Genomic DNA, 12,199 nt, shown 5'->3' with positions numbered 1-12,199 from the left:
TTTTAATTTTAAATTTGCTCTCCTACTATGACATTGTGGGGTTTCTTGGTGGGTTTTTTTTTGTTATTGTTTTTTATTGAGCCGTTTCTTTTATCTGCTTTTTCTTTTGCCTGACTAAGTTTTCTCACATTGTATTGAAAAATTTCTAAGTGTGATCCATGGATGAAATCTGTTGACTCTGTCTTTTCTGTTGCAGTGTATGTACATTTGATTGTTTTATTTCTAATATCTTCATTTTGCTCTTTTTACTTTGACCCTGACCTTTAAACTATGGCCTAAAAATTAATTACTTTCAAGATTCCATCTGGGTCCCACTCTGGAAGGCATATGAAGGTTTTTGTCTCACTTCATGAACAGAAATCCTCAGTTGTGATCAAAAGAAGAGAAAGAGAGCATCTAGCCTAGATCGCAGGTGTCAGGCTGAGCACACACTGCTCGGTGACACCAGGAGAGCCGTCGCTGTTCATTTCCAGTCGTGGCGGAACGCCTTGCATCCTGGGTGCTACCTTTGTTCTCCTAACACCTTTGCTCCCAGTTACTGCGCAGTGTGTCATTTCTTTCACAGTTCTGTAAATGAAACCTGAAGTGCCAGTATTTAACATTCTGGATTCCTGTTATAAAGTCTTTGTTGCATAAAGCTCATACCCACTGCTCTCTCTCCCTCAGAGAAGTGACCTGAAGCCAGGCTCCAAGACTTAAACTTGGAATGTTTTATGTAAAGGACCCTTTGATCCTCCTGTGACTGCCTTTAAATTTAGCTTGGATAATTATTTAGTGTCAGAGAAGGGAAGAGAGAGATTTTTTCCCCTCTTTCCTACTTTTAGTGTGTAAGATTTTTCTGGATCAGAAACTCTTCACTGGTAGCTTAGCCATTTAAGCATAGGTGGTATTACAGATTTATCTGTCCAACCCAGATCTTATTCTAGAAGAACAACAATAAAAGACCGGTGATTGTAATTGGTTTTAAATGAACCTTATATTGTAGTTTATTTAATTATAATGTAGAGGTAATGTAGGATTGACATAGTGTAGGTTAACTGTATTGTATCTGTGTTAAACATCTAAGAAGTCATATTTCGTAATACCTTTGTATATAGTCTTTGGATGCCCCCTCCCCGACTCACCCACCAAGGACACCAGGCTGTGCAACTTCCGTGTGCCATTTGGAGTCTCCTTATGTCTCTGTCTTAAGCCCATGGCGTTCCCCAGAGCCCTAAGAAAGAGCTCATGTTCCTCCAATTTAGGATTTACAAAGCAGGTCAAATGACTACACTGAAATCACTTACACCTTCCAATTCCTGTGGCTTCTTTTTCTGTCCTCCCCTCGGCCTTACAGGTATCTCTGGAGACAAAGTAGAGATAGACCCTGTTACGAATCAGAAAGCCAGCACCAAGTTTTGGATTAAGCAGAAACCCATCTCAGTCGACTCTGACCTGCTCTGTGCCTGCGACCTTGCTGAAGAAAAAAGCCCCAGTGAGTAGTCCCTTTTATTTATGTCTCCTCTCTCTCTTCCCCTCTTCCCCTCTGTGTGCTGGGTGCCAGGAGAATATATTACCGCTGTGTCCTTTTTTCCTTGGGTCTGTTTAATTCATTACCAGAAATTTCTTTTAATCAAACGGGATTGTGTTATGGTGCACAGAGCCTGACATGGGTCCCCATCCTGTTCCGTCTTGATGGCAGCAGAGAACCTCACAGCTCCTGACCCCAGTAGCCCCACTCTGGGAGCGGGGGGCAGGAGGGGGAGGGAGAGATTCCTGCTGCGAGGCTGCAGTCACCAGAGCCCTCATTTCCCTTTGTGCTCCCTTCCTCTTCCCATTTGGGGGACTTCACCAGTTAGACCTGGACCTGCCTGCCTTCCTTGCCAGATCGAGGGAAGCTGGGAGATTTCCTGTGGCAGCTGAAGACTAGATTTAGATATCCATCACGCCGGAAGTGTCAACACCCTCTAGATTATTGGCAGTTGCACGACCTACCGGCTCGTTATTAAACTCCTGCCTGGTCCTGCAGAAGAGATCGCTGCCGGGTTGGCACTCTGTTTAAATTATGAAAGTAGATACAGTCTGGTTGTATATTTTGGCGTATTATATTTTTGCAGTGAAGTAATTGAGTGCAGCGTTAGATTAATCATGTTTCGGACTTCAGTCCCCTCGTGGAACAGAAAGGACACAGATCACACTGAAAGTCCTCCATGGAAGAATGAAGATTAAACTGGAAGGACTTGTTAGGTGCCTAGAGAAGGCTATGAGATGGTGGTTCTAAGCCTGGCACTTACCAGCATTGCCTGTGGAGCCTGTTTCAAATGCAGTTACCCACGGCCCACCCCAGTGGGTTCTGATTTGGTGACTTGGGAGTACGACTTGCGTCTAATTTTCATTAATCCCCTCTTTTGAGAACGATTTGAGAACAAATGTTATAAGGAATGAAATACTCAAAAGGAACAATAAGAAATGTAAAGGCCAGCAAGTGTTTATAATATGGTTCAAGTTGTTGAGATAACACTGACCCAACAGGGGTCCAAAGAGCACAGAGCCCCTGAAGAAGGCCTACGGACTGGGCACACGCCACGTTGGGTGGGCATCTAACTGTTTTGTCAAATCCAGCTCTGCTGGGCTGCAGTCTCTTCCTTTCAACTCATTGTTCTTTAGCTTGGTGAGAACTTAGTGGTTTGGTGGGGAAAGGAGTAAGGCCACGCCCACCCCATTCCCCGCCATTTGCATCATCCCAGTGAGGCTCCGCCTCCGTGAGGGGGCTACTGGAAGGGGCTGGGAGAATATTGCCTGCTGCTCTGGGGCCCTTGCCCCACCGCTGCCAGATTCCCTGTGCCTTTAGGTAAATACCTTCCTAATTCCTCTCACTCCAGCTTGTTGGCCAATAAAGATGTCGTTGTTCTAGCATCTTTCTTCCCAAGAACTCAGGATGCTTTGAAAAGGAACATTTTATGAATTCTCCGTGTGTCTGAGAAATGAGAGACTATCACTCACATGTTGCAGAGAGGGATAAGCTGGAGTGGAAAGGTTAGGAAAAGAACTAGAAACAGGGTTCAGGTTTCCCTCACATCGAGACACTCATTGCGCCAAGGAATGCTGTGATTCAGGCTCTGAAAGGTGGAGGATATAACACCTCCAGCACAGTAGGGAACGAAGAAAAGATGCACAGCCATCACCTCCCAGTTGCCTCTTGGTATCAGTCACTCAAGAAATAATTATTACGTCTCTGTAGGTGAGGACAGGTGCCAAGCATTGGGGGTACAGAGCAGACGTGGGCCCCACCATTTCAGTATTGACAATCCAGCAAGAGAGTCTTTTATCTTCTTCTCAGACCTAGTGGATGGTTCTGTGTGAAAACCCGCATGTGGGTCTTATAGAGGTTTCCTCCTCCCTCACTCTGGTTCCAGAAATCTGGAAATTGTGACACTTTCCTGAACAAGGAGACACACTGCCCCAGGAAAACACTACTTAAGTCCCTGCCATTACCACAGTGCTTTTCAGACCATGTTCCTCAGAGCTCTCGGTTCTCAGGGCCTCAGGGGCGTGTGTGCGTGCGTGTGCGTGGCTAAGTTGGGCATAAGGCTTCCCCTTCAACCAGAAGAGCTCTACTTTTTCCTATTTTGAGATTTGCATTTAAAAAGCCAACTGATAAAAAGGATTTTGCTGCTTTGAAAAAAAAAGTTTGAAAGGTACAGGCTTACAAAATAAAATTCAGACGCCTCAGGATAGCCTTTACAGACCTACTGGTTGACCATTCCAGGCTCAGAGCCCATAATTCTGCCCCCTGAACTTGGGCTGTGGCCAGTGTGAGCTACTTGCACACAAACACACCTCAAAGCCTGTGCTTCCGCCGTTCCCACTGCCTGGAATCACCCCATCCTCACCCTCTCGTCTGTGGACACCTCCACTTCCCCATGCCCAGCCCACTCATTTTTCAAGATCCAGCTGAAATGTCAGGCTCTCTGTACCTTCGCCCCCAGGAGTTTGCACACACCGCTGGTAAAGCACCTCACACACTGTGTTGTGCTATCTGTTTGGGGTCTGCCCCCACCCCCCACCCCCGGCCATCGCCATGCTGAGCTGGTTTCTGTGTTCTCAGCTCCTAGCACAGTGCCTACAGGGGTGTCCTCAGTGAATGTGTACTTTCTTAAAATTGAACTTGATGGGGCCAGAACTTAGAAACCAAAAGTTACTCAACGTTAATTCATGTTGTAAAATGCCCAAAGATGTATTAAATGAATCGGCTTGATGCCGTGTTTTTTTGTTGTGTTTGTTTGTTTTATGATTTCCAGTATCTTCATCAAATTAATTCAGTGAGTTAATGTAAAAAGTTCATCTTCGAGACCATCAGCAGACCACGGAATTAATCTATAGGGCTGCTCCTGCTGCTTTTTAAAAAGGATTAATAGTAACCCTTTTTATCTTTTGTGTCTGTTGAACCTTAGAAAAAAGTTATTTTAACAGCACTAAAGAAATGAAAGTCACTATATTTCATAAGTTTAGCCTGTGATTTTTATCAGCATAGTGATGTATGTTTGTAGCTGAGTTTACATCAAAAATTATTCTTGGGACCTTCTTGAATGAATTATGGCAAAGAGAGAGAGTCTAGAAGTAGATAAGGTTTTTGATTTCTGCAATATATTTCCTTTTTCATGTTTTTATCTCTCGTAACACAAGTGTCTTGCCAAAGACTGGAACGTGTGACCAACTGGAATAATTTAGTTGTGAAAACAGAGCAGACGTGTTATTAAACATCCTTCTTTACAGAAGGCATTAAGTGTTGGGAGGATAATGAAGTTGTTCCCATTTCTTACTTGAGACGTGTTTGTCAGAATTTTGAACAAAAAAGAAATGGTATTTAAAACCTTCGAATATGGCCAGTTTGCAGTGTTTATTGAGAAAGCCACTGTCAAACCATTAATTTGGTCGTCATAAGGAACACAACTCAAGTTTAATTGATGCCATATCCAAAAAAGTATGTGAATAGCTGAGTTGGCAAAGAGACTGAGCATTAGAGCACGTGCAGTGAAACACATAATTACGTATATTGTAGAATCAGAAAGACCCAGACTCTGAAGCCATACTCCATAGATAGCAGTTTGTGGCTCTTTCCTTCCCTTAACTTCTCCCTCTTAGGCTGTGTTCTCAGAGAGAAGATTTATTGCTCTGTCCCTGTGAATGTTTAAGAACCTGGAACTTAATGGCTAAATAGATACATGCCTTTAAAAAAAAAAAAAAAAAAGCCAAACATATATAAATATGGACTCTTACAAGAGTTAGTTGAGAAAATCTGGGTATCGAAAGCCCTGAGAAATGAAGAATAAATTATGCCTTTTTAGATCTTTTTTTAAAGCCGTATGCTGTCATTATTATTCAAATCAGTGATTTCTCAGTCTGGTTTTGCCATGCCTTAGGATATCTTTTGCTCTTTTGAAGGATGTCACAAACCTCTAAAAGATGGATAAATTTTAATTTACTTTAAACAAAGATGTGTACAGCACATAGGAGAGGAAAATGTTTCCATACCAGAAACTACCATGGTTAAATTGTCAGAGAGAAATAATTCTCCCTCGTTGCACAGGTCTAGACATAGGCTTTGAATGCAGTAGGCTCTCTTTTTAATGACTAGCCTCGAATTCCAACACTGAAACAAAAGCAAGGGACCTTTCTATGAAACTAGCACCCAGCAGAGACTCTCAGCTAGATTTAAATAAAGTACCAGACTCACCCATGCCAGGTCTGGTTTTATCATAAGAAGGTTGTACAGGTTTAGTCTTTAAAGGAAGCAGCCTATCATTAAGAAATCAGATTTAAACCTTAATAAAGTAGCTGTCGTCTTTATAGCTGAAAAGAGCTCTGTATCTCAATTAAGTGTAGATAATATAAAATCTTAAGGAAGCAACATAATAGAGATAACCTAATTACACTCTCTTGCAATAGTATAATTTAAAGGAAATCTGATTCTGTTGATGCTGGTTATGTTGGTGGGGGATTGTTTGTTTGGTTTTTTTGTTTCTCCCAAAACAGTGTTTGGATGCAGGGTAGGAACCCTGGGACTGTGAGTACACCACAGCTGCAGGGGGTCGTTAAGTCGACCTCGTGAACAGAACCTGCTGGATATTTGTGATGAGTTTCCCCGTGAAGGTTGTGAGTTAAATGAGCTGGGCTTATTGGTGACCTCCCGCCTAAATGGATCTTTCTTTTCATAAGTACTTGACAAGATCTGCAAAGTAGTGTATTTAATTTACTAATTAAATTAAAGCTCCTGAATAATGATTTGTCCACATTGATTTAGCTTAAATAGAAAAGATCAGCATTGTTGTGATCTTCGGGAACCTTAATGGCCAAGCCAGTTAGACACAAAGGCCTCTTGTGTGTTACAGGTCAGAAGCACATAGGTGAGCCAGTGCGGTGATTGAACTGCCTGCACTGCACCCTGCAGTTGCAAATTCCCTTTGCCTGCCTGGTCCATTGTTGCACTGGGGCTTAAGAGAATGTTAACGCGGTAATAGGCACAGGGCCTTCCCCATTACACGTCTCGCTATCGAGCGGTTCTGCATGACTAGTTAAAGAAGATGGCAAGAAGATTAATGAAAGCAAGGCTAATACAGAAGGGGGTACTTTTGCAAGACTTCTACCGAGGAGATATTAGAGCTGAACCAGAGCTTGGCTTTTTCTTTATCCTGTGACCTTTGAACCTGCCTTACTGTTGAGAGCTGCCAGAGAAGTCGACATTTTGATTGATGTTGGTACACGAGTCAGTCTTTCCCATTGAATTCCACATCTGCACGAAAATAGCTTTTCCAGCAGAATTCATACTGGCTAGAAGTGATAGCCAAATTGATGGCTGAAATGCTTTTATGTAGTTTTCATTTAAACCTAAAGATATTTGATGGTTTAATTCAGTATCCAGTTTTCATAGATTATGAGCATTCATTTATATGTCTTTAATGGGTTCATCAACTCATAGCGAAAAACCAGTATTAAAAGTGTTCAGAGGTTTGCAAACAGCTCCAAGGAGGCTTTATGGGGGAGTAAAAGCAGTCATCAAACAAACCCTTCACCATCTTTAAAAAAGAAAAATCAGGCTGACGGCCCAGGCAAACTGACTTTGAGGTTTTTGTAAATAAAGCAAAGCATCTGTTTTTGGAAAGCTATATAGATGGGGAAGTCTGAAATCTCCCTTTGCACCCCACCTGAGCCCCAGAGCAAAGGTTCTCTTGATCTACCCAAATGCTGGGTTCCCTGACTTTGACCTTGGGACACTAGCATTCCATCTGAAAGGGATTGCTGTGGTCTGCTTGTAGCCCTGTGCAGACACGAACCTCTTCATGTGTTCTCACTAATTCTGTTACCTTGCTCGTGGAGCTGCAGGCCTCTCGTGTGCGTGTGTGTGTGTGTGTGTGTGTCTGTCTGTCTGTCTGTCTGTCTGAATATGCCTGTGTGTGCATCTCCACCCCCTCTCCCAACAAAGGGTGGCAGAAAGACTCAGGTTTTGTTACTAAAATTGACTTGGGTACACCCCAGCCCATTCATTGAATCTCCTGACCAGCCGATTGCTTGCCTCCCTATTTGACAAGCGTGGTTCTAGCAGAGAAGACACACACTCACAGGCACACTGATGTGACAGGTATCCCAGGTCCTAAAGGAGGAGTTACCCAGGAATTTTGCCATGTTCTTTAAATGCTCATGAGAAAATGTGAAAGGCAAATGAGGGTGACGTTAGCTACCACCAGAGGAAAGAGCTACACCCAAGGGGGGCGGGCGCGTGTCCACGGCCCTGTCGCTGTACCGTAAGCCCCGTACAGTAAGGCACGTGCATCTATACTCACATGGACCTGTAGCCCAGAAGGGTGATAGCCCATCCTCAGGTTCTATCGATTTCCAGGAGGTCCAGGCACTTCTCACATTCGGTGGGCAAGCTGTGTTGTGTTTTTGTTCTCTGACAAGGACTTATTTCATAAGTTCCAGATCAAATACGGTAAGTACTGCTCGATTACAGAACACAACGGACTCGCACATATTAAATGCCCCAGTTATTGAATTGCCTTTTCATAAGAGTACTCTGGAGCACAATCAGGAGCAGGCAGTGCCTCATCCTTTTAACAGATATGTTTCCTAGCCCTATTAAAAGGGGTCTTCATCTATCCTGTCAAAGGGAGTCTGCTGGGGTTTTTTAGTTTAATTACACTATCCAATTAAAACTCCTTGCTGCATTTGGCGCGCCTCTCCTTGGGCCTGAGTGGATATGACATTTACAAGGCTCGCCTTTCAAGCAGACAATCGTGTGATTGATGAGGTGCACGTTCAGTGAAGGAGGCGAGTGCCTGTGGAAGTGCTGCTTAGTGCATTTTGATTTATTTATCATCTTCCAAAACAAGGGAGCTGCCGGGAGATGGGTTTAGGCAACCAGGGGACCACCTCAATTTTTCCAAGTGTATGGGAGGGAAAGACCTGGACTGTGCCACAGAATAAAGGCGGGCCGGCTTGCATCCTCTAACGCCAGGCTGCATTCTTAAGTTTTCTCACTCACTTTGCTTTCCAGTAACCTCGCGCCGCAGTCTGCTGTTAAATGGACCATCTCTGTGTTTCAGGGAACATTTCTCTGGGGATGGATCACATTGGCCAGACCCCTGAGATCTTAGCCTGTGGGAGCCAACCCACCGTGTGTCCCATTGACTGACCCTGGTCATTAACTGACACCTGACATTTGCGCTAGACATGCCTTCTTATGCTCCCAGCTGCATCCTCCAGAAACCCGGCAGCTAGCTTCTGTCCAGGGGCTACAGTCAGGGCCCAGTGAATGACTAACTCTGCCTGGGCATGTTGAGCATGTAACAGTTGCTGCTGGACTTTGGAATCAGCCAAGAGCAAGCGAAGCTCTTCAACAAAGAGGCATGGAAGCACAGTGGAGAACTTCTCCGGGTTACAGTGAAGGGGCAAAGGCAGCATCTCGTTCATAACCCACTATTGCTGTTTACCCTGAGCATGTGATAGATGGAACCAGCGTTCTTGTCTCTGTTCCTGGCAAAGAGGTGGCGCAGTACAGTGTGTGGGCTCTGGAAGGGTCAACCCTCTCTGAATTCAGGAGGCAGGAGACTCCTCTCTGAGCCCCAGACAGACGATAAGAACAACTCACCTCCCGTGTTCATTATCAGGTACTACAGTTGCTCATAGGGACTGCTGGGGGCATGTTTGCTAACTGCATAAATACAATACGTAAGAATGTCTGTGCTTGTGATCAGAATCGGCTGGTGGGTTTTCTTACATTCTCAGTAAGCTTCCTTCGTTTTTCCGAAGGATTTATTCATAAACAAGAAAGAATTTACTTGTGTTGATTGGAATATTGATATTTGTTAGAGTAGAAAACATTTTGGGGTTATCAACCTTTTTTCCTCCTGGGAGAAGCATTCTCTTTGCTATTAAGTTTTCCCTTCATTGATGACTTGGGCCTATGGGTCCGTGATAACAAAACAGTTAACTAGATATAATGGGAAATTTGCATACATTTGCGTTTTCCTGGATTTTGATTACCATTTCCTCCAATTCCTACTTTCTTGATTTTAACATCAGAAGAGATCCTAATTGAGAAGAGGGTAAGGGCAGGGACTGTTCCCTACTGAAGAGCTCCGTGTGAAAGATTTCTCAGATGGATAAATGATGGGAAAAATCTGTTTCCCTTGCCTCCTGCCAAGCTCCAAATTGTGTTTTCATAATAAATAAATGGAGTGCTTAGATTTTAAGTTATTCTTATAGACATGGAAAAAGGAAGCCATTCTTTACATTAAAATCAAAATGTGTATTGCTTACAAGACTCCCATTGGCAACTTCCAGGACAGGGTAACTGCTAACAGATTAGGCCTTCTATCATAAATGACTGGAAAATTGCACAAAATGTGCGAAACTGTTTCTAGACACTGGAAAACAGGCTGTACAGGACTATGAGCCCTGAGAGAAGGGAAACAAATGAGGTGAGACTTACTATCACTTCAGCTTTCTTCCAGGGTTTCCTAAGGAGAGTATAGCAGTGTCAGTGAGCTGGGAGACAGATGTCAGAGTGGGGGAGGCTGGAGCAACTGAAATTTGCAAAATAAAGTGTGGAGAGCAGGGAGCTACACTGAGAAAGAGCCCTAGAAAGAGGCCCTTGAATCTTTTGCTGTATATTAAGCTGTGCCATACCTGCAGTGAGACCTCACCAGGCTGGTCAAAGAACAACTATAAAGTTGCTATAAAGTTGAGTTCTGGCCAAAGGGGAGCGTCCAGGGCATTTAGCAGTGACTCCAGAAAGGCCACATCTTAGGAGTGAGCTACACTAGCCCTATACTAGAGACTGTGCTAATCTTTGTCTGATAAACCTTTAAAAGGAGACTTGATCAAACTGTTCCAGAAGTAAATTAACTGCCTGTCAGAACAAAGCCCAGTATTTTTTTAAAACATTTCTTTTTTCTAATTTTATTGGGGAATATTGGGGAACAGTGTGTTTCTCCAGGGTCCATCAGCTCCAAGTAGTTGTCCTTCAATCTAGTTGTGGAGGGTGCAGCTCAGCTCCAAGTCCAGTTGCCGTTTTCAATCTTAGTTGCAGGGGGCACAGCCCACCATCCCATGCAGGGATTGAACTAGCAACCTTGTTATTGAGAGCTCGCGCTCTGACCAACTGAGCCATCTGGCCGCCCTTCCAGAAGCTCAGCGGCAGCTCGTTGTCTTCAATCTAGTTGTGAAGGGCACAGCTCACTGGCCCATGTGGGAATCGATCCGGCAACCCTGTTGCTCAGAGCTCGCACTGTAACCAACTGAGCCATCCGGCCACCCCAGCCCAGTACTTTTTAAAGGATGACACCAAAACACACCCCATAGTGTAATGTGTATAGTGGCCAGCAGTCAAAAGTTACTACACATGCAAAGAAGCAGGAAAACGTGTCCTATAAGCAGGAGAAAAATCAGTCAATAGAAACAGCCAGAAATGGCAGGGATGATAGAATTAGCAGATACATATAGTAAGTCTTCAATGAACGTCATCAGTAGGTTCTTGAAACTGCAACTTTAAGCAAAAGGACATACAACAAAACCAGTTGCACCATAGGCTAATTGATATAAACAAGCATTAAGTTCCTACAGCATATTTCTGGTCACAGAAACATCACCAAACTTCTAAATAAAGACCCAAAATACTTCTAATATTAAACATTGAAATAAATGTGAACTATACATATATTTAAGAAAGATTAATAAAAACAAGAGAATTATTTTCCAGCCCACTTATTCCAGTTCAAGGTCACAGATGGCCAGAGCCTATCTTGGCAGCTCAAGGTGCAAGACTGAAACCAACCCTAGACAGGACACCATTCCATTGCAGGGCACACTCACCCCCACACTCAGACTGAGACAATTTAGACATGCCAGTTAGCCTAACGTGCACATCTTTCAGATGTGGGAGGAAAACAGAGGACCTGGAGAAAACCCATGTAGGCGTGGGGAGAATGTACAAACTCCACACAGTGGCCCTGCCTGGGAATCAGGTTTTTTTGCTCATTAATTTTAATGAAACGATGTTGAACAAAATGGCCTTATTCGATGACCTCCTATACTTCAAAACAGCTGTTATAAAATATGTTCAACAATTTAAAGGAAAACAAGAACTCAAAAAGAAGAAAAATGGAAACTATTATAAAGCAACCAAATGCAAGTTCTAGAGCTAGGTAATACAATACCCGAATCAAACAATTCACTGATGGTGGCAGATTAGGAATATTAGTTTAAAAGGTCAGGGTGATATCTATTTTCACATAACAAATTGCCCCAAAACTAGGTGGCTTAAAACAATAATATTTACTATCTCACAGTTTTGTGATCAGGAATTCAACACAGCTTGTTCACAAGACGAGCTGTCAGCCAGGGCCGCAGTCATCTCCAAGTTAAATCAGGGCTGAATCTGCTTCCAAGCTCACGGAGTGGTTGCTGGCAGTGTCCATTTCTTTGTGAACACCTTAGTCCTGTGTCACATGGGCCCTTCTATAGGGATGCTCATAAGGTGGCTTTACCAGTGTAACCAAGAGCAAGAGAGTAGTAGCAAGGAATAAGTCACAATCATTTGTAATCTAGTCTCAGAAGTGACATCCCAACACTTTTGCTGTATTTTATTCATCAGAAGTAAGTCACTAGATCTAGCCCACAAACAAGATTACACAAGGGAGTGAAAAGCAAGACGCAAGAT

At 43.5% G+C, this 12,199-nt stretch overlaps 1 protein-coding gene across 14 annotated transcripts in view; it reads left to right on the top strand.

The window, feature by feature from the left end:
* MAPKAP1 (MAPK associated protein 1) overlaps window positions 1–12,199 on the top strand; it is a 215,775-nt gene that overhangs the window by 190,005 nt on the left and 13,571 nt on the right. For all 14 annotated transcript variants that reach the window (XM_019728588.2, XM_074331017.1, XM_074331018.1 and 11 more), the window contains one exon: window positions 1,337–1,474. In XM_019728588.2, coding sequence (XP_019584147.1) covers window positions 1,337–1,474 — 138 coding nt within the window. The remainder of the gene's footprint in view (window positions 1–1,336; window positions 1,475–12,199) is intronic.

Source organism: Rhinolophus sinicus, linkage group LG04 (assembly GCF_036562045.2).
Source record: "Rhinolophus sinicus isolate RSC01 linkage group LG04, ASM3656204v1, whole genome shotgun sequence".
NCBI lineage: Eukaryota > Metazoa > Chordata > Mammalia > Chiroptera > Rhinolophidae > Rhinolophus > Rhinolophus sinicus.
The sequence above is the reverse complement of the archived record's forward strand: the minus strand, read 5'-3'. Positions and strand labels throughout refer to the sequence as shown.